Source organism: Taeniopygia guttata, chromosome 4 (assembly GCF_048771995.1).
Source record: "Taeniopygia guttata chromosome 4, bTaeGut7.mat, whole genome shotgun sequence".
In the NCBI taxonomy this organism is placed as follows: Eukaryota; Metazoa; Chordata; class Aves; order Passeriformes; family Estrildidae; genus Taeniopygia; species Taeniopygia guttata.
Window position 1 is genome coordinate 64,944,240 of NC_133028.1, and position 18,735 is coordinate 64,962,974.

Sequence of the window (18,735 nt, forward strand, 5' to 3'; positions counted from 1 at the left end):
TTGAATTTTGTGCTTCAAAATCACAGTCTACAATAAAAACAGAGTACTCTCAAAGATCTTCCACCATATCTAATTTACCTTATGAACACTGGGCAGCTCGAGTCCTTTGGCTGGCTCCATCTCCTGCTTTTGAAGACATCAGTGAGATCCTGCACCCCCTTCCAGCCCCAAGCCTTCTCATTCCCAGACTGGAGTACTGTGGCTCCAGCTGGATTTTGCACTGCTAACCGATACTCCCTGACACAGGTTGTGGTCTGCAGCATAGACTCACAGTCTGATCCTGGATGGGGGATGTTTTCACCAAAACGTGGGACTTTATATTACTTTTCAATGTAACCGTTTTACTTTTAATTTTGTGGTTTTAAAGTTGCAAAACTTTGATGAAAAATACTGAAAAGTCTTGAATTGCTAAGTCTAGATTTCACTCCTTTTATTCATTTATTCATCTACCACAAATCACAGCATTCTTTCATTTTCCTTTTCATAATTTCCTTTTGATTCTCTAGAGAATGCCAAGTAAACCTGCCATTTCTCTGTCCATTTTCATCTATTTAGCAACAGCATCAGGAGAAAACATCTCCACCTGAGTTGGCAAAGACATTTCAAGCACTCTACCAGCAGAAAGACCGGTCAGAGAAAAATTGCTGACATGAGATGTGTTTGGAGGCTCCTGTGCACCGCAGTGAGAGGTGCAGACTATTTTTCTTTCCACATATTTATGACTTATAATAGGTCCCAGATCTTGAAGCAGGACTGTGTAGTTGTGATGATGAACCAGGGGAATTATGCAGCTCACTCCCTCACAACTGGTAACTTTGGATGATTGCTCTGCATGATTCACTTGGAACCCTTTGCTGATCCTCATCATGAAAGAATTATAAAAAAAGGGCAGGAATGGATCGTATGTTTAAGTGTCAAAAACATCTCTACGCCTTTCAGAAACAAGGAAACAAGGAAACCAGTAAAATATATACTTGTCTATCATAAAGTGTCAAAATTTAGAGGAACATGCTACCCCTCGATAAATTGTAAACTGTGCTAAAGTTATGACATGTATTTTATCTAAGTCCACACTGCATATTATTCCCCTTAGCAAAACTTTTTGATAAATTCAGAATGCTTAACAGGCATAACACAGCCCTCAATATGTTTGGTGTTACATTTAAAAGCTTTCATTTGCTGAAGTTTTCATGTGTTATTAAAATCACTGCTTGGATGTGGTACAATTTGTATTAAAGGATAATATTCAAACTAAACATACAGCTTTTTAACAGATGTTTAATTACAGCAGCTCCTCAAACTCTGAAATCATTTGTGGAACTCATGTTATTTCAGATGAAACTACTTACATACCAATATGGGCTACTTTGGCCCATTATCTTTTCACTTTTGTGGGGCACGATGAAGTTGCAAGCACTTTCAGCAAAAAAGATCTGGTTCCTAATTTGCAGTTTTGAGACTAAATAAACTCTAAACCAAACAAAATACAAATAACGCCCCCCCCCACCCTTGAATTGTTGTCCTTTTTCTAAGTTCTTTACACTTCCCACTAATTCAAAGTGTAACCTCAGAACTCACCTCTTGCCTGCAGCCTTAAATGTTTCAGTCTCTGCATTCTCCAAGAAGTTGTCCAAGTCTGATTTATCCCTTTTTAAGTATAAAGAATGCAGTTATTTATTGTTCAACTGCTGCTTTATGATAGAAAGATCTTGTTCTCACACTCCTCACTGTCTGTGTACTGGAAAGCTCCAGCTTGGAGCAGAGGTGGAAATTGTGGTTAATAAATGTGAAAGCAGTTGCTGCTAATAAAACCCTATGGACTAAAATACAGCTTTTATTGTTTCATTAGAAATATCAAACTAGATTTGGTATTTTTTGAACATTATCTTATGCTCAACAACCTCATGATAGTCTTCTCCATCTTCCCGAGATAGGAACTTGCTTCTTAAAGCCTGTTTTCTGATTAAAAAGTTTATATAGCTCAAACACCTTATAACTTAAACCCCAAAAGTGAAGATCAAGGAGTCAAAATTAGAGAGAAAAGACAAAAGATTTCCAATAACACGCACTAAAGATTTTAAATAAATATTTTAATTCTATTATTGGCATTTACAGGTAGAAAGCATACAGTATGTTACAATTTTATCAAAATGTGAAAAATATGGATGTTACATAAGTAACAAATGTAAAAAAAGTATTTTTCTTACCTTCCCTGAAAGTAAGAAAACTATTCAGCATAGGAAAATATTGATATAAAAAACACAGCTTAGGTAAAAAAAAAAAAAATTGAAGTTTTTACACAGTACAACAGGTTCATCAGATCTGCATGAAGATGTAAGGACTTTGTGAGATACTATTTCACCTACAACTTTAGGGCATTGGGGGCAACTGGTAAGCTACGTTAATGAATCTACAAGTAGTTTTCCCTCGTATCTGCTTCAAAATGCTAGAGTGCAGTAATTTTCTATACAATAAATAATTCTTCAAAGTTTCCACCATAGAAAATCATAGAATGCAGAAAATGCCACTCCAAGGTCACAGAGGCTAGGCAGTGCTTTAATAATAATTATGATAATACTTATTATAGTGCTTTATAATGTGGAAGCACTTCAGACGAGTTAACTAATTAGCCCTCACAACACCCCTGTGAGGCAGGGAACTGAGTGTTTTTCCTACCTTTCCATGGCACAGATGGGAAAATGGAACCAGGGGAGAAGCACAGGCTGCAGCAGCAGCACAGCCAAGCTGGGAGGCCAAAAGATGTGGGAATGGACAGGTTTGTCCCTTGCTGCTGTGAGCCAGGGGGCTGGGCTGGGCTGACAAATGACCATCAGGAGTCACTGAGGAGGGGCAGGAAGGGACCAGGATTAAGTAAGCATCCCCAAAAACATTTCATAGAGATTCAGAAGCTCTCACACAGCTTTGTCAAAAAAAAACAAAACCAAAAACCAAACCAACAAATAAAAACAAACCCAACAAAACCAACAAAACAAACTTAAAAAAAAAAAAAAAGAGAGAAAGGAACCTGAAACAAACAAATAAACAAACTGAAATGGAAAAAAAACCAAAAAACTCCTAAAGTGCTGACTGGCTTGAGCTGCTTCTAGCACCTCTTGTATGGAATAAGACTTACAGCAAGCACTGTTGCCAGCAATTATTCAAGCTGATTTATTCCATAAAGTCACATGTGAGCAACTGCAGGATATAGTAACTACATTTTCTGAGACACCTCACTACTATAATTCCTTCATTCACCATCTTACTTCCATGCACTTCTTAAGGAAAATGGAATCCTCAGTACTCTTGCATCACAAAACATGTTAGTAGCTGGAGACAATATGCACATCCTTTACAAATGAAACAAAAAATTAGTTCATTTCCAGAACAAAGCATTATTAATTTAAGAACCACGAACCAAACAATGGTAAATAGGAAAACCCTTTCCAAAGGCTGCATGCCGAATATCTGGTTTGCAAATACAATGCATGCAGGAGAAATAAATTCATCCAAGCATAATTAAATTAAAAATGTCTTAAGTCTCTTTCAGCAGCATAATGGTTATTATTTTTAAAGTCTCCTCCAACCACACTGGCCTGGGGATCAGATGCTGACCTTGGCTTCTCTACAACCATATAATGGTTTGAGCAGTCCTCGTGGCTTTGCGCTGTGGCAATACCAGGAGACAAAGCCTATACATACTGTTCTGCTTCCCCCTCCTTGGAAACAGCCTTCGCTGCACCACCTTTGCTTTCCTCACTCGCTGCTGCTGCTGCTGCTGCTGCTGTTTTTTCAGGAAGTGATGCCAAATCTTTGAAAACATCCACATAATGCCCAAAGCCCGGGCCCCAGTTCAAGAGGCTGTCCCAGTTGAAGCTTCCCGCTTGCTGCCCCAGCTTCCCGGGCAGGGAGCTCTCCCCGGCCGCGGCGCCCACGGCCTGTGCCCCCACGGGCCCGCCCTCGCCGCGGCGCCCCGGGTACCGCCGGGGCTTCAGCCTGGAGCCGTAGTTGTCCTCATCATCCGCGTCCGACTCGTTCACCTGGGATAACTTGGGCATCCGGGACGTGTACGCCACGGGCTTATCCCGGTCGTACTCCATCTCGGAGCAGGTGAAGGACTCGTGCGAGTCGCTGTCGGAGGAGGACTCGGGCGCGGGAATGCCGTCGGCTGGGTTCCTCGTCCGGGACAGAGGCCTCCTGCAGTCCTCCTCCGAAGAGGAGCGGCCGTGGTCTGCGCTGCAGATGCTGGGGTTCCTGGGGCGAGGGGTGTTCAGTCTCTCCACCTCTTCGATGGACAGCCCCACCGGGGGAGACGTCTCCAGTGGGATCTGCCCGATGGGCTGCTTCAGGCGGCTTCCCGGGCGGGAGCTGTGGCTCGCCATGGTCTGCGGGCTCTTGCTTCTCCTCCCCAGCCGAGTGGCGTAGTTGAAGATGCCGGGCTGGCAGACATCGCCGTGCATCTCCAGCGGGCTCCCTTCCCTGATGGCGAGGTGCAGCTCCCTGGCCGGGCTGTGCCTGTAGAACGTCGAGGATTTGGAGAAGGGTGCGGGGCTGTGCCGAGACAGGGGGTTGGGAGTAGGGCACGCCGAGTGGCTCAGGGATGTTGTCCTCAAGCCCTGCCCGTAGGCGGGCTGGTAGGTCAGGCTGCTGGCTCCCAGGGGCATGGGGGACTGCCGGGCGAAGCCCAGCGGGCTGTGCCTCTGGATGGAGAACTTGGGAGCGTGGCTCCGGAACTGCTTGTAGTGCTGGACGATGTCAGCGTCAGAAGGGGCGATGCTGCTGGCGTTGTCGATGTCGTAGTGCTCGATCTCGGGCTCAGGGGATGCCAGCGGGGCGCTGGGGATCGTCTCCGTGGCGTGCGGGATGTCCGTCTCGTCGTAGATGAGGTAAGGGTTTTCCCTTTCAATGATGTCGGGTTTAGGGTTCCCTTCGGGCTGCTTCCTGACGGTCATGTCATCACCGTAGGGCGGGATGTTGTCGGGGTCATCAAACGCCACATTCTCACTCCCTTTTTTCTTCTTCTGCTTCGTTTTCTTCTCCTCTTTCGGCCCCTTTGACTTCTTCCCTCGGCACTGGTTGCAGAGGATGAGGCTGAGGACCAGCAGCGCCAGGACCGTGGCGCAGCTGCCCACGATGGCCGGCACGGCCCAGAGCGGCAGGGACAGCTCGGTGGGGTGCGGGGACGGCAGGCACTCGTGGCCGCCGTGGCTGCCTGCCCTACACTCGTGGCCGGGGGCACAGAGGACCCCCAGGCAGGCCACCAGGGTCTCACACGTGCGTCCCGCGTACGCCTCGGGGCAGCTGCAGGTGAAGCCGGCACGAGGCCCGGGCTCGCAGCTGCCGCCGTTGAGGCAGGGCCGGGAGGCGCAGGCGCCCGGGGGCACGCACTGGTAGGCGAACCAGCGGTTGACGCACATCAGCTCGCCCCAGCAGGGATTGCTGGCGCACACGTCGGGGCCGCGGCAGCCGATCTTCACCGACGGGTCTGTTTTGGATGGCGTGGCGAGGCTGTGCTTGCCGGAGAAGGGAAGGCTCTCCCCGCCGTACTTGATGTAGGAAATGCAGCCGTTGAAGCCTGAGAAAGGGAAATAAAGGGACAGAGCTGTTGGGAGCTGAAGGCTGAGTATGCCCTGTCAACAGCACAGTACGGGCTCCACTGTTCACGAAATAAGCCAAGTTACCATAGGGAAACATCTATTTTAACAGCACTTAATGTCTTTAAATTGAGTTTGAATAAATATGATGTCTAATGACTTCATTCAATATACTGAAATGCTTTTGTCTCCCTATTTTCCCATATTTCTAAAACTTATCATCATTTCCCACAGAGAATCCTGAGGGCAGCTGGCTTGGCTGTGCTAGCACCAAACATTATTTGAGTTTGCCTACCGCGCTTCAGCTAAGCCCCCTGTCCCCTAAATTCATGGCAATGCTTTTGTTTCTCTGAATCTTGAGGGGCCTTCTCCCAAACTTCCCATACCTTGGTTGCAGGGCTAGGCTACAAGTTTTAGTGCTGTGAGAGCCCAGGGAGATGGAATTATCCCCAGGCTGTATGCAGTGGTTGAGTGAGGTCAAAGGAAAATCCAGTCTTTTGCCAGCCTAATAATCCTCTGTGTTCTCCTGACTAAATCCTTTCTGGAAGGGTTTTGAGGTAGTGCAACCGTACGGTGATCTCTGCTTGGAGCTGTGGCAAAATGGTACACAGAGATGGATACCACTCTGTCATGAAACAGCAAATAAATATACTTGAGTTGTACGAGATGCTATTAAAGGTTTGGAATTCTCAGGGTTGAAAATTTAGGTTCAGTTGGGAGCCCAAGCAAAGGTCACAATCACCTTGCGGCATACATGGTGGTTCCTTGTAGTACTGATGTGATGTGAATAAACTATTTGTCATATCTACCTGGATTTGGAAATTTTATTGGACACAGCAACTTCACAGCCCTGTCACCTCATGTGTTTTCTGCCTTTAACAGCACTGCAGATATTTTTGACTCTGAGTTCATGCAGAGTTTTATACCAGAGCCTTGTAAATCCTTGGTATGTGGTACCCAATGTAATCCAATATTAAAATAAAATAAAATCATATGAATAAGGGATTTTGGACTGTGTGTGCTTAATGGAAGCCAGACATTCCTAATTTGTCTGCCACAGCACTGGGCAGTGGTGAGAGGTTAGTGTCCTCAATTTTCCTTGTTCCAGCTTTCCTAAAACCTCTGCTTTTTCCATGCATATGTTGCTCGTAAAATATACATGTAAAAAGGATAAAGGTCAGCACAGCATCCACAAGCTTTTGTACCACATTTCATACATATTCACAATACACAAGTGCAAAGTGTGAATTTGCTCCACTCAAAAATACTTTATCTGGTCACAATTCATGAAGCCAGGAAGATTTTTCAATATAGAAATATGTGAAAAATACATCTGTATTGTCTGGAGAATCTCATGTTTTGCAGCTAAAAATCACTTCCATCTTTACCTAGCACTTGGGAAATGATATCAAATATGTGTTATCTACTTTTGCCAGGGTTTGAGACAGTTACTTTAACTCTTAAGGGAGACTGATTTGCTCCTTAACAGCTAGACATCAGTCAGAGGGTGTTTCCTTATTGTCCTTGCTCAGAAATAACTACTATTCTTCATCTGACAGCAGGATAAAGCAGCAGGATCTTTGAGTTGCAGAAAATATTTTAAACATATAAATAATAGGATAAATCCTGCAGTACTTACCAAATCCCTACAAAGTTTTTGTTTAGCATTTTTGCCCAGATGAAAGATTTTCCTTGATTTTCCAGATTATGACTCAGGTAAATAATAATTCCTTTCTTCTCCAAAGGGGTAACAAAAACACAGCAATTGATGTACAGACAACCAACCCCCCTGTCTCAAAAAAGCCCTGCAGATAGACTGCCTGCTTTTGGAAACAAGAAGCCTGCGGTGTGTACTAAAGGAACAAAGTCTGTAATCCTTACTCATTCAATTTACATTTTTTCTGGCAAAGAATGGGTGTACACCAATTACTGATAAAGAATTACAGTACTCGAGGGGAAAAAAAAAAATACCTGCAGCTGTGCTCTTGAAAGGTTGGCTGGATGGAGCTCCTCCCAGAGAAATGGTGAGGACGTTCAGGCCACCAAAGTCTTGGGTGGCATGGAGAATGTCCCGGCTGTGAGTCCTGTCCACCGACAGGATGGTGGCAGAGCCGTTCTTCTCCAGGAGGACCGAGTGCCACTGGCCATCTGCCACATACACCTCAGGGATGTTCCTTTCCACTTTCCCAGCAACTCCAGCATCAGATATGTAGTGCACCTTCCCACCTTTTATCTGGTCAGAAGAACACAACACATAATTTTAAAATGGTGTCACAAACCTCCTTACACACGCAATCAGTGTGATGCCTGCTCAGTACAGCTACAGTAACACATGGCTTTGGTGCAATAGAAAGCTGGGGTTTTCCCAAATAACCAAATATTTTTCCCCAGATAATTGTTTTGTACTAAAAAGGCATTAATTATTTAGTACGAAAAATCTGGCCAGAACTAAATACATCACATTGCAGAAACTTCAGCAGAGAATTTGCATCTTAGAGCTGCCACCCATTCAATTCCTGGCTAATTGTACTGAGCAGCCAGCTATAGGTCATGCACATGACAACACATTTTAACCAGAGAAAGAATAATTCTTCTTCCTTTTTCAAGGCAAGTGTAGAAAATGCTTAGCAGAGTGAACAGATGTTATCCTCGCCCAAGAAAATTGCATCCAGTTTTTATTACAACACAGGAGGAATGCATAAGGCATGGCAACCCTTGAGCAAGAGCCCTATTTCATATCTGATTTTTCTGCTAATTGGTAGTTTGCAGAAAACTTTTGGTCTGTTTCAGAAAACTTTTTGAAGAGTTGCAAAGTGCGTGATTTTGTGAGAATTTTCAAATAGCACTTTCTTGAATAAACTGCTTTAAAACTTGTGAACAGCTAGGGAAAAAAGGAAGAATATTTCAACTTTTTCTCTTAAGAATGATGCCTCACAATTCTACTGAATCATGAGATGCAGGATTTCAAACCTCTTACTCTGATCGCAAAATGAGATCAGTGCAAATTCTGCTCTTAAGATGTAAGAGCTTAAAAAGAATCCCCAACATCCAATCCTGCCAGTTTCTCAAATATTGCATAAATTTGGGTATGCTGGCTGACCTCCTAAGGATGTAAAGAACTGCGTAAACCCATGGAGGACAGCTCTGAGACTTGCTGCAAATTTCCTTCGGTGCTCTGCATGTTTGGTCACACATATTAAATGGAACAACTGTTCTCCATCCCACGTTCCGCACTGCGGCTCGGTCAGTCCGAGATCCGTACCCCGAACGTGCGGGACGTGCGCAGGGAGAGTCCAGGGAAGGTCACAGCCCCAGGTTTGCTGGAAGCTCTCAAAGCCTTGTATCCTTTGTTCCAGGAAAAATAAGGTTCACCTGGGAAGAACTGTGAGGTGACACACCGGCTACAAGAATGCCGCTCTCGTTTCCAGAAACTGTTAAATGTTCTGGAGTTTCTCCTCCGGTGATGCAAGCTGAGGACTTTGTTCAGACACTCCAGCTTTAATAAGGCTGTAAGACCACGTTCATGTCTTGGCAGCTGCCTGAACGAATGCATCTAGCACGTATTCCATTTGGATGGAGGACACAACAATGGTTAATATGTGCATCCACTTCATTTATGAAGGCAGTAATTCAGACTATTTGAAAATGTATTGTTTGATAAAGCTCGCCTCGCAGACAGGATGCTTTTTGTTACTGATAAAACACAAGTGGCATGTGCCTAAACTATCACACAGCCCAAGGAAAATCCCACATTTACAAATGCAGCCCACAGACTATTAAAACATATTAAACACCATTTCCCACAATAACTTATAAAAAGATTGACTGAGCTGAATATATACATATATTTATGCCTGCAACCTGTAATTGGTTTGTTATGTCTTATTCTGTCTTTTATGCCCCATAAAAATACTGTCTTGTATTTTAGTCTTTATGTAAACAGAAAGGCATACACTATGCCAGACAATACCCTCCAAGCTTAAGGGAAGACTGAGCACAGAAACAAAATTTTCAATTTAATGTTAGAAAAGACCTGTAGAATTATTTACCTGTCAGCAACTGAGACTTATCACAGTATTTCATGATTCTTTAATCCTATTTCTGTATCTTTAAAATAGCATGTGACTAATGCTAAAATACTCATAAATAACATACTAGGGGCATTTGGAAAAGAAAATTTCCAGAGACAAGACTGGTCCCTGACTGCTTCAATTGGGAAAAGATATGGAAAGGTGCCTTGAAGCGGAACATGTTTCTAAATTTGAAACAAAGGCTGAAGTTGACAGTGTTGAGTAACACAAATTTCTGGGTTTTATATAAATGGCTGAGCAACTGACAAGTAGAATATAATGACAAGAATGAACCACTAAAGCAAACATATTCCTAACTACAAGGCTGATTCAACTTTACTAATATTCAAAGTCATATTTGCTGAACAAATTGGGTTTTATTTGTCTTAAAACTAGCCATTGAATGGGATGTCTTTTAAAAGGGTTATGTTCTGATTAGTTCCTACAACATGATAAATGCATAGAACCATGGAATGGTTTGCACTGGAAGTGGCCTTAAAGATCATTCAGCTCCAACCCCTCCGCCATGGGCAGGGACACTGTTAGAGAAAAGGTTGCTCAGAGACCCATCCAATCTGGCTTTGAGCACTTCCAGGGATGGGGCAGCCACAACTTCTTTGGGCAACCTGTGCCAGTGCCCAACCACTCCTCACACAGGAGCATGTTACCTAATACAGGTAAAAGGTAATCCACATCCTCTAGCTGTACAATTCAGAGATCTTAGAGCTCCATTTATACTAACTTAATGTGACTGCAGATGAGATTTCTAGATAAAGCAAGACAAGACAATCAATTTCACCTTTAACCTGCTGTATTTATCCCATTACCTCTAACTGAATTACTTGCAACATGCACTTGTAGGAAGATTAGCTGTGACAAAGCGTTCTATTAATAAGGAACGCCCCAGCCTCTTCGTTGTAGTGGATTTTGGAAGAAGTGTTTTCCATCTGAACTCGACAATTATTTAATGTAATCTGCAAATATTTGCATCTTTCCTGGATTAAGGATCCCTTTATATGATAAAGTCCCCTCCCGGGTTCTTTGGAGGGAGTTTACATCCATAATTTAGTGAATCAACTGCTCACAATCTCAGTACGTCTGATTTATTACCACTTCTCTAGTTTTACCCCAATCCCAGCCACACCAAAACCAATTAGCTACAAGAGGAAAAATGTGAAGGCATGGAAGTAGCCACAGGACTCGTAGTTTTCCCCTAGCATGGCTCAATATTAAAAACACATGTCAGGTTTTCTCTGAATGCTAGTACTTTGGATAACACGCATATTAAAAGACACAAAAATCCAATTATAAAATTGTCTTTTGAAGACTGACAAGCATTGTGATGACAGGTAATTCTGTACCAGGAGTGGATGGAGATGACATGGAGACCTTTCCTGGGTTGGCTTCACTGGCACCTTGGGTCCCCACTGAGGGGAACACTCATGGTGATGCCTACTCTGGGAATGAGGACTAGTGCAGGCCATAACTGCACTAGGTACAGTTAAATTACTGCAGTTTTACTAACTAGCATCACCTGGGAACTGCTTGGCAACCAGCAAGGCTCTCCTTCCTCAAACTTCTGCATCTGGTACTAGGCAAACCTCTGCTCTCTTCCCTTGCACAGCTGGGGCTGGGACTTGACGCCCTCTGCTTGCTTGTATAACTTCACCAATATTAACAATAACAAGAGTGTTTGTATAAACACAGCACCAGTTCTTTAGCCAGGAAAGGCAACTCTCTTTTTATTTTTTCAATAATGCTTGGAGAGCTCACCTAGCAAATTCTACTAGGAGGGAGAAAAAGGTTTTTTCTCTCCAGAAGTCAAAAATAATGACATCTTATCTGCTAATACGAGCTAGGCAGAAACTTTCTATGAAATGATGTGGTAAAAGCATATGCCAGGGAAGTAGTGCAGACTTGCTTCTTTAACGCAGCTGGTGTATCAGGAAAGCTTCGCAACTGACCAGGCAGGTGGAGGATATCCATGGGGCTGAAGCTTAGAAAGTGTGAATTTCTGTATGAATTTCTCTAAAAGTCAGGGAAGAAAAAGTTGGAAAGCCTTGCAGCAGTCAAGGAAACTTGGAGCTTACACCAACCCAATAAAGGGGCTTGCCAACATCACTGCTGTACTCATTTAGAGTTATGAGTAAATGGACTGAGTCATCGCCAGGAATCGAACCATCGCTTTCTCTTGAGAAAGGTAACTTCTGCAGCAATAAGCTCTTTGAGGAAACAAAAAACAACAAAAAGCCCCAAAACAGTGTGGCATTTGAAGCATTAATTCAGTCATGTATGCCAAAATAATTTGATATTGACATTGGTCTGTGAGTAACCTCATGAATTCAAGTTATCCCTCACTTCCTAGTTTGATAAGCTTGAGCCATGTTGGTAGGAATTAATGAAAACTTTTTGGCAATCGTTTGCTAGCTTAAGGAGGGTCTGGGTTCAAGGCTCAAAAAAATCAGAAGATAAAAGGCCAATAACAAAGTGATTTGTTCTGTAAAGTGTAATGATGATAATAACCATGGCAATGAGCACCGTTCTCGTCACCTTAAAACAGTCACTATTTGGAGTCTAGACAAAACTGATTAGATATAAAACCATCAAGATCTTCTGATACCTTGGCAAATAGGAAGGGAATTGTTGAGAAGATGAATGATACTGGAGCAGTGCCTAGTCCCAGTTAAAGACCTAATATTTCATAAAGGAAGCAGAAAGAGTAATGGAAAAACACAATTTTGATCACTGCACACGAGGCAGTCCAATCAAATCAAACTCGGCCTTAGCTGCAATCTTACCTTCACAGTAGTGAAGTTGCTGCTCTCTTGGACGTGGAGCAGAATGCCGCTCTCGCTCCTCGTCATGAACTTCACTTCCAAGCGCTCCACGCCCGGCCGGCCCGCGCCGGCACCCCGAGCCCCGAGTCTCATCAGGTAGTCCCGCTTCTTGTTGGGGCTCATGTGGTAGTCGAGGCGCCCCTTGCCTTCCAGCGACAAGGCCGTGTCAGCAGTAACATCTGGGACAAGCACAGGGAAGCGCTGAGCACACAGCTCCTTACAGCTCCAGCCATCATCTGCCTCATCGCGACCGCTCTCGCTCGGAGATCAAGTTCAGAGCAGGTCAAGGGGAGGGGGAGCAGGAGTGAATGGCGATTGCAGCCCCTCTATTCTTTGGCCTCCACCAGAATGTGTGTTTGAGAGTGGGAGTGTGCGAGTAATTTACTGCTGCTATCAGTCAAGAGTAAATTAAAACTCGCTAGGGAACAAGTGAGGGAGTAGGGAAAAAAATTTGGCTCTCAGAACTGTAATTCCTTCCCAGGGATGTTACTGTTTCCATTACTGCATCGGGGTTTCATGATATATTGAACTCTAAGCTCTTCAGGGCAGAGATAATGACTTTCTATTTGTTATGGCATAAAAAAAAAGTGAACAAAAAAGGCAGAGCATTGACTACCAAATGCTGTTAAAATTATGGTTAAATTCTTTTGTAAACCGGTGCAATAAAAGCAGATAAATCAGCTAAACAATAATGAGACATGTAAAAAAACAAAGCCCAGTCATTATACTACAACTACACGGAAATAAATCTCTTTGGTCTCCTGAACAATCCCATACTGATTTACAGGGCTAGTCCTATGAGAGTTAATCACCCCCGAGCGTAAATGCCTTGTTTTCATTTGCATTTACAATATTTTCTTGCATATAATCCACAGTCAATTTGATGAAAAGGACTTTAGTTTGGAGAAGCCATAAGCACATGAACCCAATGTTTATGTGAAGGGGTTTTCGCTTACCCTCTTACCTCCTCATAGCAGGCAAATCCCTCCTATGGGATACCTTTATTTTAGTTAAGGATTATATGTTATTGGGAAGCTGGACTTTAAATGAGTGCAAGTTACCTGAAATGCGATCTACAGACCAGAAGACATTATGTATTCAAGTTCTTGCCATTTTTAGCTCACAAAAGGACAACAGTCCATTGTGGACGTTTAAGCTATTTAAGAGGAAACATGCTGCTTGTTTTCATTATTTTATAAAATTCATTATCCCATGGCCCTGAGAAGAAACTCTTAACAGCCTTTGGTTGAGCCACAGTGAGGTGTATGTTAAAGACAGTGAAACCTGCTTCTCCTCACATTTTTCACAGTGCCTTCCCGTCAGTCCATCCTTGCAGTGACACTGCTGCCACGACCACTGATCGACACAAGTGCCACCGTGCTGGCAGGGGCTGGTTGTGCAAGCACCTTCCAGTCTGGGACACCTGAAAGAAATCAGAAAAGTAGATGCTGAAAAAAGTGCACACACATATGCAGAGCAAATGTGCTGGGACACTTCCTCTGTTTAAATGGTACTCCCTTTCTTCCCCTCAGAATTGCAAAAATGGCTCTTCACCACATCCCTGGAAGTGTCCGAGGCCAGGCTGGATGGAGATTGGAGCAACCTGGCTTAGTAGAAGGCCCATGGCAGGGGCGTTGGAACTGGATGACCTTTAAGGTCCCTTCCAACCCATACCATTCTGTAATTCTAACAATCTCTGTAGACAGCTCAAGTTTCTAAGCAGATCCCAATTTTCAGCATCAATTTATAGCAGTCTTACAAAAGAGGAAGGAATTCAGAGACAGCCAAACTCCTGCTATCTGTTGTGCAAGAGAGAATAAACCTTTTCAGGCATTTTTTTATGCTGCAGACTGCCTGAGCCTTTGTATTACAATGATCAGTGCAAACATGGGGGTTGAGAGAGCAAGTGTGAATGAGGAAATCTGGATGGAAGACTGACATTATTGCTACAACCGTGATTTCAAATACTGAGATGGAAAAAACAACAGAATCGGATAGTTCATCATTTCTGAAAGACCACTCAGAGGATATGAGGGAAATTCAGTGATACTTGAGAGGCAAAGTGAGAGAACAGACGTGGTGGATTAAGAGGAAATAAAAGGGAGTAGAGAGCTAGCAAACAGTATGAGTACAGTCCAAACCAGGTGGAATTTGTAAAGAAATGCAAGAACAAGGGCTACTCAATTTCAGCCCACAAAGCAACTTGAATAATCACTGACAACAGAAATGTAATGATGCTGCTTTTGTTTTTAAGACTCTGTAATCTTTAGTGAACCTTTAATATAAATTCACTTTCTTCCTACATTTTCCACATTTTACAGTAGGTTCTACAGCCTTTTTTTTTTTGTCTAACAAGAAATATCTCTTAGTGTCTGAATGGAATAGCATTCATGACAGCTTCCTTTATTGCAAACAGGTCCATTTGATCCCATATATAGCAGACGTACTGATCTAGGATTCCTTGGGCTGCCAAAGCCTGGCTGGGCTCCAGGGGACGTCCATTGACTGCAAACTCCATTATGCAGCCCACAAAATCATGGCTTTCCACCTGTCCTCTCCTCTGAAGGATGGGCTCCACAGACCTGATGCCACCAACAGTAACTCGATTTGGCTGTACATCGAGAGTCCTGTGAAGGAGAAAAAGAACTAATCAGTACCAGACATCAGGATAGCGATGACAGCACAGGAACTGCAACCATCAGCTACAGCCTGTGGCTAAAATTCCTCTTCCCAAATTGGTATTTCACATTCAGAAGGGGACACAGAGATCAACAGCACTTGAACTAACAGTTATAGTGGCTATGACTCTAAATTCACACTCAGTTTGCATGTCAAAATTTCTATTCACTTGACTAAGCAGTGTGCTTGAGATCACAACAAATAAGGCTTTTTACCCAACTATAATTGAGATTGTAGATGAAACTTAAATAGCAGGAGAATGGACTTATTGTTTTACAAATATGTAACACCTCTGCTATCAGGGAAACCCTGTGTGGCAGGAAACATGATTGTGATTATTTTAAGAAATTAGCCAAAGTGATTTGGATTAAAGTTATTGTAATCTCCAAAGATGTGACCCAAAGGCTACTGAGTTAGTTACAGTAAACACCAGAAATAAAGTTTGATTTCTTTACTGGACACTGTTTATGAACTGAAAATTGTAACAGAAAACACCTGATAACAATGTCGAAGTAATTACTGTTAATATTATTTTAATGACAGCACTAATCAGGTGGTTTTATTTCCTACATCTTTATGAGCAATGAGAGGTGCAGTTTAAATAAATACATGACCCCAAATCATTAGGCAATAGATCTTAACCTCATTTATCTCACAGTGCAGACTACTCATGGCTGTGCATTTCCTGACTGCCACCAGAGCCTGGGGACAGAGATGGTATCGAGAACTGGGGATTTCTGAGCAAACTCCTTGTTATGATCCAGTTCCATGCAGAAATGTAGCCTGACCTAGCAAGCAGCAGCACACGCAGAAAATTTAATTTGCTTCTGCAAAGATATAAGAAACTGACATTTGGGAGCCTTATCATTACTCCAACTTTCTCTGGCTTTACAGGGAGATTTATTCTTAACGTATTCCAAAAAAATCCCACCCAAACCTCAAACTAACCCCACAAAATGAAGAAATATTTACCAGTCAGTCGAAACAGCAACGCTGCTGACAGTGCAGTAGCCTGGCTCCTGGTCCTCGGAGCAGGAATCCACTGTCAGGGATGCTGCCTGCAAAAGGCACACACACAAATATGCTGAATATTACAAAGCTTTAGTCCCAAACCACATGAACTACTTATGCATGAGTGCATTATATCAAGGACTTGGCTAGAAAGGAGCACTTTTATGTCACAATGTCCCTCAGGATTGCAGGGTGCTTCAGAGTCACTGCTCAACTCCACACTCCGCCAGCACAGCCCGGGCACCACCAAGGTGTGGATATGAACACAGAGGAAGCCAATTGTCTGCTTCATTCAGAGATGGAGTTAACACCAATTTTTCACATTTGGGCAGGGTTTCTCTCTCTTTTGTTTGCTTTACTCCTGGACACTGGAGTTATTTTGGTTCCTACCATATCCTACTCCTGACATGGTTCAGATCGTCTGAGCAAAATGCTGCCCCTTCCAATCACAAAGGAAGTTCTTTCAGGGGCTTTACCATGACATTAAACATATTGAATTTGATAAAAAGCATGTTACAAAAGTTGGGAGTACATACACTGAGATTACCAGTTTAAAAAAATGACCCTGGGAGTAGAAACACTGAGATTACTAGTTAAAAATAAGAACCAACCACTCAATAAAACTCAAAAAGTCACCAAATGGACCTGCTTAAGGTAACCCCTTGACTAAGAGGTCATGAGGGATCTCAGCTTTGATAATGGAGAAGCATCTGGACACCTAAAGTGAGACCAAGCTGATGTTTAGAGAAGTACCAGGCATTACCACTACTTACAGCAGTCTTAATCTTTAATTATTATTATTACTATTTTTATCCCCAAGCCATCAAGTTGCAGACAACAACATTGCCTCAACCTGGTCTAGTGGAAGGTGTCTGTGTCCATGACAGTGGGGTTGGAAGCAGAGGATCTTTAAGGTACTTTCCAACCCAAACTATTCTGTGATTCTGTGACTATCCATCCAACTTATTTACACTAAAGCTACTCATGGCACTTCTATTTGTAATCTATGAAAGTCTAACCAAAGCTGTCACTAAAATAATGAAATAACTCCTGCTGATTTGAAAAGGAGTTTTTATTTTAGTCCGTATTTAGCAAAGAATTGTCCCCACAGTGATTTATTAATAACAGATGCGCTGAAAAAAAGAAACCCCAACCAACCCTGAAGGTTAGTTATTCCTTAAAACAAATTTTCAGAAAAATAAACATAATCTCCACATTGTACATCTCCTCATGTTTCAGCTAGATGTGTGGTACAGTTTTACAGCAAATTCAAATCAAATGTCACCTTTAAAAATGCCTCAGTTTATATTTTGATTTAGATTGCTCTATGGGAGCTGAGCAAGCAGCACTGGCTATCAGTACATCATTACTCTGCAGAGGTTTTTTCCACTGCCTGCAAATAAGTTTGGTAACAACAGCCTGTTGAAATCCCCATAGATTGGCCATGATAGCTCCAAATACATGCTGCAGGCTGACGCACTGTACTGACCAAATAAATTCAGAGCTCTTAGCCCTAAATCATGCCCTACAGTATGATTAAATTGTTCAATCTGCTATTTTTAATGGAAGCTTATCTTGAATTTCCTTCCATACAAATGAGCAAAGTGCTTCTCCCAAGAAATGTCAGGCTGCAGTTCCAAAGCAGATTATAGCCCTATGTAAATGAAACAATTCAGAGAAAGAATAATAAGCTGGCTGCTCTGTATGCCACCACATGCATACATATTTTTCCTTCAGAACATCAACAACAAAAACTGAAATGAGTTTTTTGTTCTTAGCTCAATCAGCATAATCTCCCTAACTTACATTGCTATGTGCTCTGCAAGCCAAGCTCCAGCCCCAGCTGAAGGGCTGGATACTTGAGAGTATATTTTACTTGGAACAGAGTTCATACAATTTATTTTCTAATGTTAGTCAAATGTTCCTGCTTGTTACTTAAGCATTACTCTACAGTTACCTTGCCACATTATGAGCCTTTCTGTCCTGTCACTTTGCAATAGCTCAGGACTGACAACTTAATGATTTTACCAGTTTCCGATAAAATCCCACTGTGTTGTAGGAAATGACAGATTTGGAATCCTAAAGGGGGCCTATTTTATCCAGTTTTGGACACCTGGGAGACATTTTTCCTGCAGCAGAAATATCTAAGACAAAGGCAATTATCTTCACAACTGTTTGTAAACAGCTGATGTAACTGAATAGGTTTAAACATTAAAAACAAACAAACAAAAAAAATCATACAGAGGTATAGGTTATCTTAAATATTTGCTTTTAGCCTGAAGCATTCATAGCTGAAATTTCTATAAATAGCCCTTTTTATGTTCTCTCTTCTTCTATAGTCTTTTGGCACACTGACAAGTAAAACATTTTCTTTCTGTGTTTTTTTTCTTCAGTGTACTTCATTTTATGTGCTGCAACTTTTACTCTGTGTCCCTATACTTAGCCATTTACGTCTTATTTATAGAAGTAACATTCTGCTTTCGTTACTAAAATGGGAACCTGGTGCATGTCAAGATTAAAGTGTACCTTTGGGCTTTACCATTAGGA

At 42.5% G+C, this 18,735-nt stretch overlaps 1 protein-coding gene across 1 annotated transcript in view; it reads right to left on the minus strand.

Annotated features, from left to right (window-relative positions):
• Positions 1 to 2,069: 2,069 nt before the first annotated feature.
• The window catches only part of FAT4 (FAT atypical cadherin 4), a 123,132-nt gene continuing 106,466 nt past the window's right edge, over positions 2,070 to 18,735 (minus strand). The window contains exons 12-17 of the mRNA XM_004186192.6: positions 16,150 to 16,235; positions 14,946 to 15,125; positions 13,797 to 13,921; positions 12,460 to 12,677; positions 7,563 to 7,824; positions 2,070 to 5,572 (exon numbers count right to left, since the gene is read on the minus strand). Coding sequence (XP_004186240.5) covers positions 3,690 to 5,572; positions 7,563 to 7,824; positions 12,460 to 12,677; positions 13,797 to 13,921; positions 14,946 to 15,125; positions 16,150 to 16,235 — 2,754 coding nt within the window. The 3' untranslated portion in view covers positions 2,070 to 3,689. The remainder of the gene's footprint in view (positions 5,573 to 7,562; positions 7,825 to 12,459; positions 12,678 to 13,796; positions 13,922 to 14,945; positions 15,126 to 16,149; positions 16,236 to 18,735) is intronic.